The 20,078-nt window shown below is 61.7% G+C and overlaps 2 protein-coding genes across 2 annotated transcripts; both read left to right on the top strand.

The window, feature by feature from the left end:
• Positions 1–2,248: 2,248 nt before the first annotated feature.
• Positions 2,249–7,585, top strand: TM6SF2 (transmembrane 6 superfamily member 2). The gene is made up of 10 exons (XM_064175184.1): positions 2,249–2,340; positions 4,269–4,375; positions 4,490–4,587; positions 4,791–4,894; positions 5,986–6,068; positions 6,173–6,297; positions 6,429–6,530; positions 6,635–6,727; positions 6,820–6,939; positions 7,279–7,585. The coding sequence occupies exons 1-10, from the start codon at positions 2,249–2,251 to the stop codon at positions 7,483–7,485; spliced, it is 1,131 nt and encodes a 376-aa protein (XP_064031254.1). The 3' UTR covers positions 7,486–7,585.
• Positions 7,586–8,231: 646 nt separating this feature from the next.
• HAPLN4 (hyaluronan and proteoglycan link protein 4) lies at positions 8,232–19,073 on the top strand. The gene is made up of 5 exons (XM_064175183.1): positions 8,232–8,430; positions 9,834–9,951; positions 10,592–10,954; positions 13,362–13,664; positions 17,741–19,073. The coding sequence occupies exons 2-5, from the start codon at positions 9,834–9,836 to the stop codon at positions 18,079–18,081; spliced, it is 1,125 nt and encodes a 374-aa protein (XP_064031253.1). The 5' UTR covers positions 8,232–8,430; the 3' UTR covers positions 18,082–19,073.
• Positions 19,074–20,078: the final 1,005 nt, after the last annotated feature.

Below are 20,078 nucleotides of genomic sequence, written 5' to 3'. Positions count from 1 at the left end.
GCTTCCAGCCTTGGGCTTTTGGAATTGAGGGGTCTAGGCTGGGAGGCTGCTGCAGATCTCTTTGCTTCCAAAAAAACAGCTTAGAGGAAATTAAATGAGGGTGGGTTGGAGGTGGGGAGAGGCTGGGAGGGTTTCTCTTGCATTTGGTTTTGTTTGACACTGGGGCTGTGATTTTCTGTTGTTGCCTTAACCAGGCAGGGCCAAGGTCTTGGCTGTTGATAGAAGCATCTGGAAACTCCAGGAGGGCTTTGCTCTGAGCAGCACCCAAAGGTGCCAGCATCTTGCCCCCACCCCCCCTCTCTTCATGTGTACAGACCAACTGCTGCACAGAGTTGGCTGCACTTGAAATCATCCAAGAGGTTTGGGTGGAGAAGACCTTTTAAGATCATTGAGTCCAAGCCTCAGCCCAGCCCTGCCAGCTCAGCACATCTCTGTGGCTTCCAGAGCCCTCCAGGCATGGGCATTCAGCCACCTCCCTGGGCAGCCTGGGCCAGCCTTTGAGAACCTTTTCACTCAACAAGGTTCTTATGTCCAACCTAAACCTCCCCTGGTGCAACTTAAACTCATTTCCTCTTGTCCCATCCCTTGCTGCTAGGGAGAAGAGACCAACCCCCACCTTGCCCCCCTTATCTGTGCCAGGCTGGCAGCTGCTGTTGGCTGCTCTGCAGAGGGGGCTGCTCTCTGGGTGGTTTCTCAGCTGTGAAGCCTCAGGGCTGCCCCCTCCTTGCTCTTGGATTTGCTGCCCTCGCTGAGCACCACCTGGAGAGCTTTCCCCTCGCTGCTGCTGCTGAGCCAGCTGGGTGCTGACAGGGCACAGGGGGTGCAGATCTGATGAGCCAGCTGGGTGCTGACAGGGCACAGGGGGTGCAGATGAGTCCTTCCTCCATGGAGAAACCATGAACAAGCCCAGGGCAAAGTGCAGAGCTGCTGACTCAGTCCTGGACTCTGAAGCAAGAGGGCAAAAGAGTGAGGTGACGTAGCAGCACATTTGGGAAGGGGTTGTGAGGAGAGGGAAAAGCTGAGCCAGGTGTGCTGGGGGCTGCTAAGCACCACCAGGGATGTTCCTAAGTGTGCCCAGCTCTGGAGTGGTGGTGCCCAGGGGCAGGTAAATCCTAGAACCACAAAATGCACCCAGCTGGAGGGGACCCTCAACGCTGAGCCAGTCCAGCAGGGACACCCCCAGCCACAGGTTGCTCAGAGCCACATCAAGCCTCACCCTGAAGGGCTCCAGGGATGGGACCTCCACCACCTGCTTGGGCAACCTGGCCCAGTGTCCCTGCACCCTCAGGGGCCAGAACTCCTTCCTGCTGTCCAACCTGCATCTCTCCTGCTCCAGTTTCAATCCCTTGCCCTGCTGCTGCCTGCCCTTGGAAGCAGCTCCTGCCCAGCTCTCCTGTAGCCCCTTCAGGTACTGGAAGGCTGCTCTGGGGTCTCCCTGGAGCCTTCTCTTCTCCAGGCAGAACAGAGGAGGTTCTCCAACCCTCTGCTCATCTTTGTGGCTTCCTCTGGCCTCTCTCCATCAGGTCCAAGCCCTTGTGTTGAGGACACTGCAGGTGAGGTCCTAGCAGAGCAGAGGGGCAGGATCCCCTCTCTCCCCCTGCAGGCCTTGCTGCAGCCCAGGCTGTGGTTTGCCCTCTGGGCTGTGAGTGCCCATTGCTGGCTCATGCCCAGCTCCTCACCCACCAGCACCCCCCCAGCCTTTTCCTGCAGGGCTGCTCTGAGTCTCCTCACCCCACAGCTGCCCAAGTGTTGAGCAGAGCATGAGAGGAGGAGCTCAGGGCAGCTCTGGGCTGCCAGCTGGACACAGAGAGCTGGAAGCTGCTGCTCTGCTGGCTCCAGTCCATTGCTGAAGGCAGAGCTGAGCTGGTGACTTTCATCTGCTTCCCTCCTTTCTCTTCCTCTCTCGGATCTGAAGAGCTCTGTCCTCCTCCTGGCACTCCTAAGGGCTTCAGGTTTGCCAAATGAATTGGGAGGGAGAGGGGGGGGGAAGAAAACCACCACCTGTCCACTCCCCGAGCTTTCAGCCCTCCTCTGGAGTGCTTTGATTCCCCCTCCACACGCAACCCCCAGCGCTGTTGAGTCTGTTCAAGGGGGCAACAATGCCCCTTGGGTGGAGGTGGATGCGTTCAGCTTGCACCCGTCCAGGACCTTCCCCCCGGCTGCTCCTGGCGCTTTAAGGGCGCTGCCTCTTCGCTGCCAGCGGGGCCAAAGTCCGGCGGCTGCGGCGGCTCCGGCAGCGGGGCTGGGGATGCAGCTCCCGGCCGTGCCGGGGGTGTTGGCCCCCTCCCTGCTCGCCATCCCCGTGGCTTTCGGGGTCAACAGCGCGACCGCCTTGGCCGAGTGAGTGCGGGGCCGGGACCAAGCTCTGGGGAGGTGGGAGGCAGCTCTGGGATGCTGAGGGCCAGCTCAGGGCAGGGTGCTGGGTCCTGTCCTCCTACGGGTCCTGGATGCTGACTCTAGTCGGGGATGGGAGCATCAGATCTGGCCCAGACGAAGCTCTGCCCAAGGATCTCAGTGACCTGAGAGGGGCCACTGGGTCCTATCCAGACCTGGAGAGGGGGGAGCAGGGTCCAAGACAGGATGCTGAGTCCTGGCCTCTGCTCTCCTGGGTGCTGGGTCCTGTTCAGACTGGGATGAAGCTTCCAGTCCGAGCCTCTGTCCGAGGATGGTGAGAACCATCCCAGCTAGGACAGACCCATCTGGACCTGGGGAGGGAGGAGTGCTGGGGTCGTGCTGGGACTGGGGTCCAGCCTGGGGCAGGGAAAGGGCTCAGTCCCAGTTCTCCTGCCTCGGCTGTGCCCATGGAAAGGCCACTGGGAGCTGGGACTCTGCTGTGGTGGTTCCTGGCTGCCTTGGTGCCTGTTGGGTCCCGTTATCAGCGCTGGACACGCAGCAGTGCCCTGCTCGTTGCACAACCTGTGGCACAGGAGGCTCCCTGGCAGCCCCAATCCCCCCAGGACGAAGGTGCTCAGCACCTCCCTGCTTCCTGAGCACCTCCTCCAGCACTCTCCAGCCCCCAGTGCCCCCAGGATGCAGGTGCTCAGCACCTCCCTGCTTCCTGAGCACCTCCTCCAGCACTCTCCAGCCCCCAGTGCCCCCAGGATGAAGGTGCTCAGCACCTCCCTGCCTCCTGAGCACCTCCTCCAGCACTCTCCAGCCCCCAGTGCCCCCAGGATGCAGGTGCTCAGCACCTCCCTGCTTCCTGAGCACCTCCTCCAGCACTCTCCAGCCCCCAGTGCCCCCAGGATGCAGGTGCTCAGCACCTCCCTGCTTCCTGAGCATCCCCTCCAGCACTCTCCAGCCCCCAGTGCCCCCAGGATGAAGGTGCTCAACACCTCCCTGGTTTCTGAGCATCCTCTCCAGACCTCAGCAAACAGACCCTCAGGTTAAACCCTCCCCACCAAGAGTGTGTTCCCTCTGGACACATCTGTGCCTCCCTGGCTGCCAGGGACCCCTCGCAGCCCTGCTCCCCCTGCCTGTCCCTCCTCTGACAGCTGAGCCGCTGGCGTGTCCCGGCGTGGCTGATGTCACCGTTCGGTGTCACCTGCCCGGGCTGGAGGGCACACAGGAACCTTTGGAAGTTCAAGCAGGACAAGTGCAGGGTCCTGCCCCGGGGTTGGGGGGGGAACAACCTCTTGCACCAGGACAGGTGAGGGGAGACTTGCTGGGAAACAGCTCCATGGGGAATGACCTGGGAGTGCTGGGGGCCAAGAAGCTGCCCATGAGCCAGCAATGTGCCCTCCTGGCCAGACAGGTCCATGATCTCCTGGGGGCATGAAGAAAAGTGTGGCCAGCAGGTGGAGGGAGGTTCCCCTCCTCCTCTACTCTGCCTTAGGGAGGCCACTTTTGGAGGTTGGGGTCCAATCCTGGGCTCCCCAGTTCAGGCAGGACAGGGAAGAGCAGACTGAGGGAGGATCTGATCAGTGCTGGGTGGGTGGCAGGAGACTGGGGCCAGGCTCTGCTCAGTGGTGCCCAGCGACAGCACAAGGGGCAAGGGGCACAAATTGGCACCCAGGAGGTGCCACCTGAGCAGGAGGAGAAACCTGTTTGGTGTGAGGGTGCTGGAGGCCTGGAGCAGGCTGCCCAGAGAGGTTGTGGAGTCTCCTTCTCTGGCCGCTGTGATCCCATCCTGCTGCTCCTTCTGCTTCAGCAGAACCTCTCAGAAGCTGGGGGCAGGGTGGCAAAGGAGGTGTCACCTGCATGAGGGGAAAGAAGGCTTCACCTTCCAGCTGTGCCCAGCTGTTTGAACCTGTCCTACTGCCCCACAGCAGTCCACTGGCACTGGTGCTGACAGAGCTGCTGGTGCTCGCTGCCCTCTTCTTCATCATCTTCTTCGTGACTGGAGTGAGCCACTTCCAGAACCCTTTGTTCTGTGGTGAGTTCCCCACTCGGGCTGTGAGGACTGATCCCCGTGGAGGGGCAGGGAGCAGAGATCTGGGAGCAGGGGAGAGCTGTGGGACACACCCAGAGCTGCTCGACTCTCCCACAGTCTTCGTGGTGCTCTCCTTCATCTCCATCGTGGACCTGATCATCTCCCTGGAGGAGGATGGCTTCATCTCTGGCTTCGTGGAGGTCTATGTCAGAGAGGTACCAACTCACCCGGGCTTGTCCTTCTCCCCCCACGCCCCCCCATGACAGCTCCCCGCACCCAGGGGGTGCTGCTCCAGCTGCCAAATCTGCTCCTGCAGCAGAGGCACCTGCACGGAGCTGCCTGCCAGAGGGGAGGGGGGGGGGGGGTGGGAGATGCTTGTCCCCACCCTATGCGGTGCCTTTGCCTCCTGCCCGGGCAGGGTGAGCCCTACCTGCGCACGGCGCACGGCATCATGATCTGTTACTGGGATGGCATCGCCCACTACGGGCTCTACCTCGCCATGATCGCTGCCATCGGCCAGAGGTGAGCGGGGACCCAGCGGGCAGCAGAGCGTGGGAGGGGCTCTCGGTGTTGGGGGGGGAAGGTCTCAGATTTTAGGGGGAAGGTCTCAGATTTTGGGGGGAAGGTCCCAAATTTTGGGAGGAGGATCCCAGATTTTGGGAGGAGGATGATAAATTTTGAGAGGAGGGCCCCAAAGTTGGTGAGGAATGTCCTAGATTTGGTGAGGAATGTCCCAAATTTGGTGAGGAGTGTCCCAGATTTTGGGAAGAGGATCATAAATTTTGGGAGGAGGGCCCCAAATTTGGTGAGGAGTGTCCCAGATTTGGTGAGGAGGGTCCCAGATTTTGGGAGAAATATCCCAGATTTGGTGAGGAAGGTCCCAGATTTTGGGAGGTTTATCCCAGATTTGGTGAAGAATGTCCCAGATTTGATGAGGGTCCCAAATTTTGGGAGGATTATCCCAGATTTGGAGAGGAATGTCCCAGATTTGGTGAGGAGGGTCCCAAATTTTGGGAGGAGGTCCCTAAAGGTGGTGAGGAATGTCCTAAATTTGGTGAGGAGGGTTCCAGATTTTGGGAGGAGGATCATAAATTTTGGGAGGAGGGCCCCAAATTTGGTGAGGAGGGTCCCAGATTTGGTGAGGAATGTCCCAAATTTGGTGAGGAGTGTCCCAAATTTGGTGAGAAGGGTCCCAGATTTTGGGAGGATTATCCAAGATTTGGTGAGGAAGGTCCCAGATTTGATGAGGAAGGTCCCAAATTTTGGGAGGAATGTCCCAGATTTGGAGAGGAATGTCCCAGATTTGGTGAGGAATATCCCAGATTTGGTGAGGAGTGTCCCAGATTTGGTGAGGAGTGTTCCAGATTTGGTGAGGAATATCCCAGATTTGGAGAGGAATGTCCCAGATTTGGTGAGGAGTGTCCCAGATTTTGGGAGGAGGTCACAGATTTTGGGAGGGGATCACACATTTTAGGAGGAAGGTCTCAAATTTGGGGAGGAATATCCTAGATTTTGGGAGGAGGATCCCAGGTTTTTGGGACAGGGATCCCAGATTTCGGCAGGAGGAGGAGCTGTGAGCCTGGCAGAGGTGTCTGATCCCAGTGTCTCTGCAGGAAGAGCTACAGGAGCCTGGGTCTCTTCTGGCTGGGCTCCCTGACGATGAGCATCGTCGTCTTCCTCCTTGGGAACCTGCTAGGTATGGGAACGTGGAACGAGATCCAGTTCCACATCCAGCCCTTGCCGATCCCTCCAGGCCGCCTCCATCCCACTGTGCCCCCACCCTGTCCTCTCCTCCCCCAGGGAAATACAGCTCCGACCTCAGCCCTGCCTTCCTCCTCAACCTGCCCTACATCCTCATCCTCATCTGGGCTGGGATGAAGCTCTTCCGGCAGCCCAAGGTCCTGCCCTGCCTCAGCCCCGAGAAGGTGAACTGGGAGCTGGGTCTGGGGCAGGGATCTGCACTGGGAGCCATCGACCTTACCCCCATCCCGGGGCAGGATTGGGGGGGGGGGAAGGGGTGCAGAGCCCAAACTGCAGCGTTCTGCCCCCTCCCCAGATTGCAGAGGAGCAAGGGAAGAGTCTGTGCCGGCGGCCCCTGGACGTGCTGCTGATCCTGCTGCTGCTCCTCGCCGCAGCCTTCACCTTCTTCAGGGGGATGGTGAGCGCTGGTGTCCCCCCCCCCCGCAACGAGGGGTCCTGAAGGGGCTGGGGGTGTCCCCAGCTGGGGTTGCACCTGCCCCATGGCCACCTCCACATCTCCAGGTGGTTTTGGACTGCCCAGCTGATTCCTGCTTCGAGTACGGCTACCAGCAGGAGCCCTACCTGCGGGACCCTGTCGCCTACCCCAAAGTTCAGGTGAGTGGGGCTAAGATGGGGCTGGACCCCCCCCCCCCCCCTCCTTGCTGCTGCCAGGGCTGGGGTGACCCTCTCCGTGTGTGTATCCCCAGATGCTGATCTACCTGTTCTACTTCCTCCCCTTCCTCTTCCTCTGCATCTACGGACTGGTGCTGCCTGGTTGCTTCTGGCTGCCCGACTGGAGCTTGGTGTTCGCTGGAGCTGTGGCACAGGTAAGGGGGGACCCATCCCCGGGGTGGGATACACCCCACTGCTAGTCCAGGGATGACTCCAGGGCTGGTCCCAGCTAGGAAAAAGCCAAGCTGGAGGACAGAACTGAGCCTTGGTGGAGCTGAGTGGAGCAGTTCTCACCACCGCTGCCCGCTAATTGCTTTGGCCTCGGTGGAGCTGAGTGGAGCCAGGGATTGGTCGGCCAGAAATAGGCTGCAGAAGCTGCAGGTCTATAGATAGGACCATGGGGGCTGTGCGCTCCTTCGGGGGCCATCCTTTGGTGCCTGGGTGGGCACCACTGAGCATGCTGCCAGTGCCACCCCCTTGCCCTGTGTCGGCAGGCTCAGTTCTCCCACGTGGGCTCCTCGCTGCACGGCCGCACCCCCTTCCCCTACCAGACCCCTGAAGATGTCTGGTGGAGCTTCCTGCTCTCCAACCTCCTCTACGCCCTGGCGCCTCAGCTCCTGGCCTTCCGCTGCCTGCGCTGCCCTGCCTTCTTCCTGCCCTCCGCTCCTGCCAGCTCACACTTCAGCAAGAAACTCCAATGACACCAATGCCCTGCCCGACCTGCGTGGGGGGAGGGACATTTCTGCCCGGCCCCCATCTCCCCGCTGCAGGTGGGGACTCGACTGGCAGAGGTGTCCCCGAGGATGCTCTGGTCCTCAAAGTGCCCCTTAAGGCTGCCTGGAGAGGACCTTGGGGTGCTCTGCGAGAGCATCGCTGCAGCCGTGGCCCTGCCCTTGCGCTCAGGCTTGGAGCGAGGGTGGGGGTCGCTGGGGGTGGGGCTGTGGAATCTGTGAGCTCCTTCCCCGGTGGGGGTCTGGGGGCTGTGTGGGTCCCATCCCGCCCCAGGAGGACACAAAGTGGGACCGCGCCAGGAGCACTCTGTTTACAGAATAAAGGAGAGGAGTTGTGGCTGCTGAACCTCTGTCCCAGCTCCAGCTCGGGGGTCACCCCCATGCCCCAAGCCCCTCCACATCCCCCAGCCCCCTGCTCCGGGCTGAGGGAGCTCCTGACTTCATCTCCTCCTGGCTTTGTCCCCTCCTGGCTTTTGAAGTACAGAGACTGGGGGGCAGGGGGAGTCTCTTGCTGCCCTTGCTGGGGATGGGCATGGAAAGCAGTGCCCCTGAGTGTGCCAGGGGTGCCCATGGGTGGGCAGGAGGGGGGTAAAGGTGGCAGAGGGTGCTGGCAGCAGCATGGGGTTGCCCTTGTAGGGTCCTGGAGAGGGATTTCCCGGCTAAACTCCTCTTACTCCGCGGGTTCCCGGCGGTCCCGGCAGTACCGGAGGGTACCGGGAGAGCTCCGGGGCCCCGGGGCCGAGCGGACCGGTGACCTTGGCGAGCCGACGGCCCTGCGCAGCGCGGGGAACCGGGGTAGGGCCGGGCAGAGCTCCCGGTGCCGCCCCCTGCGCGGAGCCGCACCGGCAGTACCGGCGGCACCGGAGCGCTCCTGCGGCCGGGCCCCTCCCGTGGGCTGGCACCGGCGGACACACGGTAAGTGCGGTGCGGGGGTGGGGAGAGCTGCGGAGTCTCCGCTCGCTGCCTTGCGACCGAGAAGAGTCGGGACGGGATCCTCACCGGTATCGGGACCCCGGGCAGGGGCTGCTCCCGGTGCGGCGGCAGCGACGGCTGGGTCGGTTCTCCCCCGCCCTGCGCTGCGCTGCCCGTTCCCGGCCGCCGGCGTCCCGCAGCTCCGGGGCTGCCGCCGCAGTGTCCCGCACTGCAACACTGCACCGCGGGGGGGGGCCGGGGCTGCTCCGCTCCCCCTGCCCCGACCGGGCACCGGCACCACCGCGGGGACTGCCCCGGTCCTTGTACCCCCGACCAAGCACCGGGACCCTCGGAGACACCGTTCTGCTCCCCTTACCCTAGCTGGGCACCGGGACCCCCAAAGGGGCTGCCTCGGTTCCTCTGCACTCTCACCGAGCACCAGGACCACCGCGGGGGTTTCGCCGCTCCTTCCGCCCCGGGACCGGGCACCGAGACCCACAGACTCTCTGTCACAGCTCCCCTACCCACCCACCGGGTACCGGGACCCCAGAGAGGGTTGTCCCGGTCCTCCTTCCCCTAACTGGGCACCAAGACCCCTGGGTCTGGGCTGCCCTTGTCCCTCTGCTCCCGAACTGGGCACCGAGACCCCCGGACGGGGCCAGCCAGTCCCTCAGCCCCGTGCCCGGTCCCCGGTGCTCCCAGGGGTGGCCGTCCCGTTCCCCCCGCCCCACGGCCAAGCCGTGACTCCCCACGGCAGGGTACGAGTCTCATTCCGACAGCTGAGGTCGGGGGAGGGGGGGGTGAGGGGGGTCACATCCAGACTCCTGGGCCGGGTTCTGGGGCATCTCCGAGGACACAGTGCTCAGCTAGGGGGCAGGGGGTCGCGGTCCCTCCGGGCGTCACCATTCCCTATGGCTGTCCCTAGGGAAGGGGCATCATGGGTTGGGTCCAGGGATGGATCCAGCAGCCACATCCGGCATCCTCCCCCCCCCCACGCCCCCCTCAATCAGCTCAGTTTCCAGCTGTGCCAGCTGTGCCAGCAGTGCCAGCCCCAGCCCGGGAGAGCAGCCCGCCGCGGTGCCATGAAATATTCATGGGGGCTGTAACCGAGCAGGTGAACTGGAGTTCAGCCTTGGCACAGCCTGGGGCGGGGGAGGGGAGAGGTCTTGGGTTGCCTGCGGGGGGGCCAGGCAAGGACCTGGCACTGCCAGTCTCCCCCCGACCCTGCCCGGGGTGGCAAATGGGGCGTGGGGCTTCCTCATGAGGGGTGACAGTACCAGAGGATGCAGAGTGGGGCCAGTATCACTGCTGGGGTGGCTAATGAAACTGGGGGGGGGCAGACAGAGTTGTGGGGTCCCCCCCGGAGGACCAGTGAGTGCTCAGGGGGCTCTGTTATCCCTCCCCAGATGCATCCCCGAGGCCTCTGGGCCACTGGCCCAGCAGCTCTGCTGCTCTTCGCCAGCGTCCTGGCATCTGATGCACTGCCCAGCCCCCGGGGAAGGAAGAAAGTGGTGCACGTGATGGGTGAGTGGGGTGGCAGTCCCCAGTGGGAGCTGGGATGGACCTCTGGAGTGGGGTGGGACAGGACAGCGGAGTGGGACAGGGCAGTTGGGTGGCATGGGGTGGGGGCAGCTGTGTGGTTTCGTCACCGTTACAGCCCCACCAGGAGCTGTGGGGCAGCTGTGGTGTCCTTCCCTCTCTGCCCAGAAGCTCTCCCAAACCTCCTCAGCGTTTGCAAAGCCCCCAAAAGAGGGAAATCCACCCCGAAAAGTTGTCCCCTCCCCTACCTGCCCCACCCACAGCTTTGACCCCCCCCCTGCCAGGGGGTCCTGCCTATGCGTTTGGTCTACCTGGGCTGGGAGCCTTGGGGGGACAGGAGCGATGGATGTGAGCTGCAGCACAGGAGGTTCCACCTCGACACCGCGGGGGGGGGGACACACACACAGGGACACTTCTTGACTGGAAGGGTCCCAGAGCACTGGCACAGGCTGCCCTGAGAGGCTGTGGAGTCTCCTTTCAAGCCCTGTCCGGATGCATCCCTCAGGGACCTGAGCTAGATTGCATAGTCCTGCTCCGGCACGGAGGGGATCAAACTCGATGATCTCTTCGTGTCCCTTCCAACCCCTGCCGCCTTGCGACCCTCTGAGCTCTGTGTCCCTCGCAGAAGGTGACAGCGGAGCCGTGGTGGTGCAGACAGCGCCGGGCAAGGTGGTGACCCACCGAGGGGGCACCATCATCCTCCCCTGCCGCTATCACTACGACGTAACCGCCCACGATCCCGCCGAGATCCGCCTCAAGTGGACCAAAGTGACCGAGCCCATGGCTTTCGTGGACGTCTTCGTGGCGCTGGGCAAGGCTCGGAGGGCATTCGGTAGCTACCGAGGGCGCACGGCGCTGCAGGAGGATGGCTTAGGGGATGCCTCCCTCATCATCCGCAACGTCACCCTGCAGGACTACGGCCGCTACGAGTGCGAGGTCACCAACGAGCTGGAGGACGACGCCGGCATGGTCAAGCTGGATCTGGAAGGTAACAAAGGCAGCTTGAGCCAGGGAGGGTGGGTGGGGAGGTGATGGTTAGGAGGAAATGAGTTTGAAGTGGTGGGCAGAGGGGGAGATGGAAAGTGGATGTTAGGATGAAGTTGTTGGCAGGGAGGGTGGGGAGAGCCTGGCACAGGTTGAGGGTGGGGAGAGACTGGTACAGGTTGAGGGTGGGGAGAGACTGGCACAGGTTGAGGGTGGGGAGAGACTGGCACAGGTTGAGGGTGGGGATAGCCTGGTATAGGTTGAGGGTGGGGAGACACTGGCACAGGTTGAGGGTGGGGAGAGCCTGGCACAGGTTGAGGGTGAGGAGAGACTGGCACACGTTGAGGGTGGGGAGAGCCTAGTACAGGTTGAGGGTGGGGAGAGACTGGCACAGGTTGAGGGTGGGGAGAGACTGGCACAGGTTGAGGGTGGGGAGAGCCTGGTACAGGTTGAGGGTGGGGAGGCACTGACACAGGTTGAGGGTGGGGAGAGACTGGCACAGGTTGAGGGTGGGGAGACACTGACACAGGTTGAGGGTGGGGAGAGACTGGCACAGGTTGAGGGTGGGGAGAGACTGGCACAGGTTGAGGGTGGGGAGACACTGGCACAGGTTGAGGGTGGGGAGAGTCTGGCACAGGTTGAGGGTGGGGAGAGACTGGCACAGGTTGAGGGTGGGGATAGCCTGGTATAGGTTGAGGGTGGGGAGAGACTGGTATAGGTTGAGGGTGGGGAGAGACCGGTACAGGTTGAAGGTGGGGAGAGACTGGCACAGGTTGAGGGTGGGGAGAGACTGGCACAGGTTGGAGGTGGTAAAAGAGACACTGGCACAGGTTGAGGGTGGGGAGAGACTGGCACAGGTTGCCCAGGGAGGTTGTGGAGCACAGAAGCACCCAATGTGATCTTTGACCTGGAGGTGTTCAGGACCAGGCTGAATCATCTTTGATCACATCCTGTGCTCCACAACCTCCCTGGAGGTGTTCAGGACCAGGTTGAATCATCTTTGATCACATCCTGTGCTCCACAACCTCCCTGGAGGTGTTCAGGACCAGGTTGGATGAGGCCTTGGCCTCATCCTAGTGGGAGGTGTCCCTGCCTATGGCAGAGGGGTTGGACCTGGCTGAGCTTTGAGGTCCCTTCCAACCTAAAGCATTCTGTGACTCTATCACTCCTCATTTGAACAGTGAATGTGGTGAGAGGAGAGTGAGTGACAGCTCTGAGCTGGGAGAAGCTGGGTTGAGATTGGACATTAGGGAGAAATCCTTCACAGGGAGCTTCTGGAGCAGGCTGCCCAGGGAGGTTGTGGTTGTCCCTTCCCTGGAGGTGCTCAAGGCCCTGAGCAACTTGGGCTGGTGGAGATGTCCTTGCCCATGGCAGGGGTTTGGAACTGGCTGAGCTCTGAGGTCCCTTCCAGCCTAAACCATTCTATGATTGGATGGAGGTGACCTTCAGCCAGCTCCTTGGTGAGGATGGGAGCCCTTGAGGGTAGAAGGATGTGGGCAGCAGGGGGAGGGAGGTTCTCTTCCCCCTCACTCAGCCCTGCTGAGGCCTCATCTGGAGAATTGGGTCCAGTTGTGGTGTTCCCAGTTTGAGGAAGACAGAGAGGGCACAGCAAAGGGCACAGAGATGCTGAGGGGACTGGAAGGTCTCTGATGAACAGAGGCTGAGGGACTTGGGGCCGTGGAGAGAATGCTGAGAGGGGATCTGATCACTGCTGATCAACACTTCAAGGGTGGGTGGCAGGAGGCTGGGGACAGGCTTCTTTCAGTGGTGATGGGGCAAGGGGCAATGGGAACTGGAAGCCAGGAGGTTCCACCTGAGAGCCTGCAGAAGAGCAGCCCCAGAGAGGAGCTGAGCAATGCTCAGCAAGAGCTAAAGGCTGGGGAGCAAGAGGCTGGGGCCAGACTCTGCTCAGTGGTGCCCAGGGGCAGTGGGCACAAACTGGAAGCCAGGAGGTGCCACCTGAACAGCAGGAGATACTTCTTCAGTGCAAGGATGCTGGAGGCCTGCAGCAGGCTGCCCAGAGAGGTTGTGGAGTCTCCTTCTCTGCAGAGCTTCCAACCCCCCCCCGGGCACTGTGCTCCTGGGCAAGCTGCTGTGGGTGCCCTGCTCTAGCAGGGAGGTTGGACTGATTGAGCTCCAGAGGTCCCTTCCAACCTCACCACGTTGGGATTCTGTGGATTCGGGTGTCCTCAGGTCCCACCTGGGATCACCAGGACCAAGCCTGGAAACACCCAACCCCCCCCGAGCAGCTACAACAGCAGCTTGTCCTCACTGGGCAGCCCCCAGCCCGCACCTGGTAGGGCACAGACACTCCCAGTGCTTTGAGCTGATGACCCAAACCACCACGGGGTGGGAAAAAGCCCACTCCAGAGCCCAGCCCTCCCCTTTCCACCCTCTCCCTCCCCTCCAAGGTGTGATCTTCCCCTACCACCCACGCCTGGGTCGCTACACGCTGAACTTCCACGAGGCTCAGCAGGCGTGCCTGGAGCAGGATGGCATCCTGGCCTCACACGACCAGTTGCACCAAGCCTGGCTGGAGGGCATGGACTGGTGCAACGCTGGCTGGCTGGAGGACGGCTCCGTGCAGTATCCCATCTCCCGGCCCCGGGAAGAGTGCGGCAGGAAGGACACTCCGGTGGGAGTCCGCAATTACGGCTACCGCCACAAGGAGAGTGAGCACTACGATGCCTTCTGCTTCACCTCCAACCTCAACGGTAAGGCTTTGGGGCTGGGAGGGGGAGGGAAATCGAGGCGTGGAGCTCTCCCTCTTTGGGCTCGGTGGATTTGGGAAGATGATGGACGTTTAAGTTCTTTGCTGTGAGGGTGCCCCAGGGAAGTAGCAGAGCCGGGGAGATGCTCGGGGTGAGGCTTGGGGAAGGCTCTGAGCAACCTGCTTGAGTTTGGAGGTGTCACAGAATCGGTCATGAGGGTTGGAAATGATCTCCAAGGTGATTTGTGGCCTTGCAGGATCTGAAGTGGGCGACAAGAAAGCTGGGGAGGGACTTTGGAGGCTGTCAGGGAGTGATAGGACTGGGGGGGAATGGAGCAAAGCTGGGAATGGGGAGAGTCAGCCTGGATGGTAGGAAGAAGTTGTTCAGCATGAAGGTGGTGAGAGCCTGGCAGGGATTGCCCAGGAGGTGCTGGAAGCCTCATCCCTGGAGGTGTTTAAGGCCAGGCTGGCTGAGGCTGTGTGCAGCCTGCTCTAGTGTGAGGTGTCCCTGGGCATGGCAGGGGGGTTGGGACTGGCTGATCCTTGTGGTCCCTTCCAACCTTGGCTGGTTCTAGGATTCTCTAAGATCAGGGCTGCAGACTGGAAGAGAGCAGAATTAGGTTAGGTGTAAGGAGGAAGTTCTTTGCTGTGCAGGTGGTGAGGCACTAAAAGAGGTTGTCCAAGGAGGTTATGGATGCTCTGTCCCTGGAGGTGTTCAAGGCCAGGCTGGATGAGGCCTTGAGCAACCTGGGCTGGTGGCAGATATCCCTGCCCAATGGATGAGCTTTAAGGTCCTATCCAACCCAAACCATCCTATGATGATTCTATCACCATGAAGTCCAACTATTAACCCAACACCACCATGGCCACTAAACCACGTCCTGAAGTGCTTGTCCCTGCTGGCTGCAGGGGACAGCCCTGGCTGACCTTTGAAGGTCCCTTCTAACCTGATGAATTCTATCCTTCTATGACCCAGAGGGAGCATGATGCAGCTGCATGACCCTTCCCTGGCTTCCCCAGCTCGTCATGATGAGGTTCAAGCCAGGATCAGGATCTGGCCCCATCACTTTTTGGGGGTGGGGGGGGGGGGTTTAGAAAGCCTCATCCTTTCCAGCAGGAGCAAAAGATGGAGGTAGCTGCAGCAGCCAACGTGCTGGGTGATGGATGAGGCCAGGGCCACACAAGACAAATGGGATCTGGGAAGGTTCCTGGGCTCTGCAAATTCCTTCTGGCTGGCAGGGCCTGAGGGGGGTGGGGGGTGGGGGGGAGGAAGGGAGGCTCTGCTGGTGTTTGTTTAATGGTGGCAGCAAGATGAATAGCAGCTGGAACTACCACCAGGAGCCATCACCAACCCCACATCAATCTGCCCTTACTGTGGTGGTGCCTACCCAGCTGGTCCCCTCTGCCCCCCCCCCCCCCCCCAGAATGTGCTGGGGGATCCACAGGGCTTGCACCACATCCACAAACACACCCCACGCCCTCCCCCAGGTTCCAGCACCACATCTGGGTGGATGAAGCCTTGAGCAACCTCTTCTAGTGGGAAGTGTCCCTGCCTATGGTGGAGGGTTGGAACTGGCTGAGCTTTGAGGTCCCTTCCACCCTAAACCATTCTGTGATTCTGTGAGGTGTCCCCACCCTTGGCAGGGGGGTTTGGGACCAGAGGACCTTCAAGGTCCCTTCCAACTCCATTCTCTATGATGCTCTGCATCTGTGAACCACCCCCAACCTGCTCTGCAGACCCTCCCTACCATCAAGCTGATCACAGCTCACAGGATGTCAGAAGCTGGAAAGGACCCAAAGAGATCATAACCTCCAACCCCCCTGCCACAGCAGGATCACACAATCTAGCTCAAGGCACACAGGAGCCAGGAAAGGCTCCAGAGAAGGAGACTCCACAACCTCTTTGGGCAGCTCTGAGACCCTTCCAGGCAAGAAGTTGCCCCTTGTGCTGAGCTGGAACCTCCTGTGCTGCAGCTTCCATCCGTTGCTGCTTGTCCTATGCCAGGGAGCAGTGATCAGAGTCTGTCCCCCCCCCCTCCTGACCCCCAGCCCTCAGAGATTGAGAAGCATTGATTCAATCCCCTCTCAGTCTTCTCTTCTCCAGCCTAAGCAGCCCCAGGGCCCTCAGTCTCTCCTCAGCAGGCAGTGCTCCAGTCCCCTCATCATCCTCAGAGCTCTCTGCTGGACCTTCTCCAGCTGACCCCTGTCCCTCTTCAATGGGGAGCCCCAAAACTGAAGGCAGTACTCAAGATGAGGTCTCACCACCCCCACCCCAACTCGGTGTCACCACAGGATGAACCAGGTTGGAAAAGACTTCTAGAATCACCCAGCCCAACCTATCACCTAACACCTAATTAACTAACCCCTGGCACTAAGTGCCTCATGCAGCCTCCTCTTAAACACCTCCAGGGATGGGGACTCCACCACCTCCCCGGGCAGCCCATCCCAGTGCCAATCACTCTTTCCATGTAGAACTTCTTCCTAACATTCAGCCTAAGCCTGCCCTGGCACAGCTTGAGGCTGTGTCCTCTTGTTCTGTCCCTGGCTGCCTGGCAGCAGAGCCCAACCCCAGCTGGCTACAGCCTCCTTTCAGGTTGCTGCAGACAGCAATGAGCTCTGCCCTAACTCCAGCGCTGTCAGGGCACCACCAAACCGTGGCTCTCGGTACCACATCCCCAGGGCTTGGGAATCCCTCCCGGGATGGGGACTCCATCACTGCCCTGGGCAGCCTGCTCCAGGCTTGGAGAACCCTTCCAGGGAGGAAATTTCTTCTCATGTCCAACCTAAACCTCCCCTGAGGCAACCTGAGGCCATTCCCCCTCATCCTATCACCTGCTGCTTGGGAGAACAGACTAAGCCCCAGCTGGCTCCAGCCTCCTCTCAGGCAGCTGCAGCCAGCAATGAGCTCTGCCCTCAGCCTCCTCTTCTCCAGGCTGCACCCCCCCAGCTCCCTCAGCTGCTCCTCCTCAGCCCTGTTCTCCAGACTCCTGCCCAGCTCTGTTGCCCTTCTCTTGACCTCCTCCAGCCCCTCTCAATGTCCTTCTTGAGGTGAGTGCCCCAAAACTGAACCCAGCACTCAAGCTGTGGCCTCCCCAGTGCTGAGTCCCTGCCCCGGTCCTGCTGAGCTAAGCAGTGTGAAACTCCTCTTCCTCCTCACCACAACCACCCTGCTGAGGGCAGAACCGAGGGGCCAAGCCCTGGGGAGCAGCAGGCAGCGGCACCCAGAGCTGCCTGGGGGCGCAGAGCTCAGCTCGGCTCGGTCCCAGCAGCCGCCGAGGGCGCAGAGCTCAGCTCGGTCCCAGCAGCCGCCGAGGGCGCAGGGCTCAGCTCGGCTCGGTCCCAGCAGCCGCCGAGGGCTCAGCTCAGCTCAGCTCGGTCCCAGCAGCCGCCGAGGCGCAGAGCTCAGCTCGGCTCAGTCCCAGCAGCCGCCGAGGGCTCAGAGCTCAGCTCAGGTCAGCTCGGTCCCAGCAGCCGAGGGCGCAGAGCTCAGCTCGGCTCAGTCCCAGCAGCCGCCGAGGGCTCAGAGCTCAGCTCAGCTCAGCTCGGTCCCAGCAGCCGAGGGCGCAGAGCTCAGCTCGGCTCAGTCCCAGCAGCCGCCGAGGGCTCAGAGCTCAGCTCAGCTCAGCTCGGTCCCAGCAGCCGAGGGCGCAGAGCTCAGCTCGGCTCGGTCCCAGCAGCCGCCGAGGGCTCAGCTCAGCTCGGCTCGGTCCCAGCAGCCGCCGAGGCGCAGAGCTCAGCTCGGCTCAGTCCCAGCAGCCGAGGGCGCAGAGCTCAGCTCAGCTCGGTCCCAGCAGCTGAGGGCGCAGAGCTCAGCTCAGCTCGGTCCCAGCAGCCGAGGGCGCAGGGCTCAGCTCAGCTCGGTCCCAGCAGCCGCCGAGGGCGCAGGGCTCAGCTCGGCTCGGTCCCAGCAGCCGTCGAGGGTGCAGAACTCAGCTCGGCTCGGTCCCAGCAGCCGCCGAGGGCGCAGAGCTCAGCTCGGCTCGGTCCCTCCTCACAGTGCTGTGCCTCAGCCCCTTCACCAGCCCACCACCGAACCTCCCTTCCCCTCGGCTTCCCTCTCCCTCCCTCCCTCCTTCCCAGGCAAAGTCTACTTCCTGAAGACCTACCGCAAGCTGAGCTACTCGGAGGCGGTGCAAGCCTGCAAGAACAACGGGGCGGCGGTGGCCAAGGTGGGGCAGCTGTACGCCGCCTGGAAGCTGCAGCTGCTGGATCGCTGCGAGGCAGGCTGGCTGGAGGACGGCAGCATTCGCTACCCCATCGTCAACCCCCGCGCCCGCTGCGGCGGCGCCGAGCCCGGCGTGCGCAACCTCGGCTTCCCCGACAAGAAGTACAAGCTCTTCGGCGTCTACTGCTTCAAAACAGCTGGGGGAGCCCCCCAGGAGAAAGCTTTGGCTGGTGGGGGGCACTCCAATCGTGTGTGAGGTTTCCTCCCTCTCTAACGGGAGAGATTTTCCCCTACCCCTCGCCCCCTTCTTCCCTGCCGTCCCTTTGCAGTCCCCGCTCCACACCCCCCAGACTGGGTTTATAAGAAGGGGGGGGGGGGGGGGGGGGGAGGAAAATCTCATCCTCACCCTCGCCCGTGGGCTGGTCTCCCCGGCGTGGCTGCCCGCTGGGACGTGGCAGCGTGGGGAGCTGCGGGGCAGCCTCCGCGGTGGACTGGGAGAGAGGTGCCCGCAGGTGCCACGGCTTGCTGGGTGGTGCCCCGGGTGGTGCCGGTGTGGCGCTGGTGCCGCAGGCTGTGAACAAAGCCCCGGGGTGGCTTTGGGGAAACTGAGGCAGTGGCAGGAGAATGACTTTGAGACTGCGCTGGGATCCGGGACTGGCTCTCAATTTACTGCCTCTCGAGCAGCGTTTTGCATGTGCTAAAAGCCCACCCGGAGCTAAGCAGGCTTGAGACCCCCCCCCCCCCACACACACACATATACACATCTTGATGTCCTCCTCCCAGCTCTGCACTCTCCCTGGGGCCATGCAGCACCAAGCGACACACTCACTCCTCCTGAGCAGCCAGCAGAGGACCTGACCTGCCTGACTACCCCTCCATACCCAACCCCCCACCTTGGCACTGGGCAGGCTTTAGGGCGAGGCATGGGGGCACCAGGCTTGGCTTCATTCAACCTGGGTAGCCAGGGGAGCACCCACAGCCCCTCCAGCCCCCGCATGCACCTGCTTGCCACCCCAGGGGGCTAGTGCTGGGTGAGCCAGGGGGCCACACACTGCACCCTCAGGGCTGGGGCAGCTCCTTGATTCTTGGCTTGGGGCAGAAGCTGCCGACGCTGTGGGCAGGAAGGTGGTGGCTGGGCACCATTCCCTGTGCCCACCTGGCTGGGCACCATCCTGAGGCTTTTGCAGCCCTGGCACTTGCAAGCTGGACGTAGATGAAATAAAAGCTTCGGCTGCTTCTGAGAGCTGAGCTGGGCTCTTGTGTCACCTTCGTTGGTGCCAGCCACAAGGGGCATCGTCTGTGCCCAAGAGACTTCGTGCGACGAGGCTGCCCCACAACAGTCCTCAGGAGACTCTTCCCCCATCCCTGACACCACTGTGCCCACCCTCATGACCAGAGCTGGGTGCATTGGGAGCATCCCTGCTGCAGCATCCTCTTGGATGTATCAAGACCAGATCCAAGCAGCAGCAGAGCCATTTCCAGGCACCACGGAGCTGGCAGCAACCAGCAGCACAACCCCAGGGTCCCCTGTGCCAAAGGGTCTGGGGGTTCCTCCACGCCTGGCACAGCTCAGCCCTGGGCCATCCATCACCTCCAGTGCCTGCCAGCGCTGGTGACAATAAATAGCTGCTGGAATGTGACACTTCTGGCCACCGTGACCCCCAAGAGGGGACAGTGGGTGCCAGGAGCTGACAGGCTGATGGATGGCAGCCAGGGTGGGGGCTGCAGCCCCGATGAACACAAACGGCACCCAGGATGCATTCATCAGCATCCGAGTGGGGCTGGCAGGGGATGCCGTGGCCGCGCCGGCGACGCTGCCAGTGTGATTCATCAGCACCGGGGCTGGCACAGCGAGAGCTGGGAAAGGGATTAGCTTTGCTGAGCATTCACCGAGTGGTGGCGAGAGGAAGCAGATGGAGTCACCGAATGGTTTGGGTGGGAAAAGCCCTGTCAGAGCATCCAGTCCAACCCTGCTCAGACTCTGCCAGGGCTGGGGCTAAACCCTGGCCCTCAGCACCACAGCTCTGGGGCTCTGAAACTCCTCCAGGGGTAGGGATTCAGCCACCTCCCTGGGCAGCCTGTGCCAGGCTCAGAGATCCTTTTCAATCAAGAAATTTCTTCTCCTGTTCAACCTAAACCTCCCCTGCGGCAACTTGAGGCCATTTCCTTTCATCCTGTCACTTTCAAGCTCCTCTCAGGGAGATGCAGAGAGCAATGAGGTCTTCCCTCAGCCTCTTCTTCTCCAGGCTGCAC

Source organism: Pogoniulus pusillus, chromosome 41, assembly GCF_015220805.1.
Source record: "Pogoniulus pusillus isolate bPogPus1 chromosome 41, bPogPus1.pri, whole genome shotgun sequence".
Taxonomy (NCBI): Eukaryota; Metazoa; Chordata; class Aves; order Piciformes; family Lybiidae; genus Pogoniulus; species Pogoniulus pusillus.
Note: the sequence above shows the minus strand (reverse complement) of the source record. Positions and strands in the feature narration are given on the sequence as shown.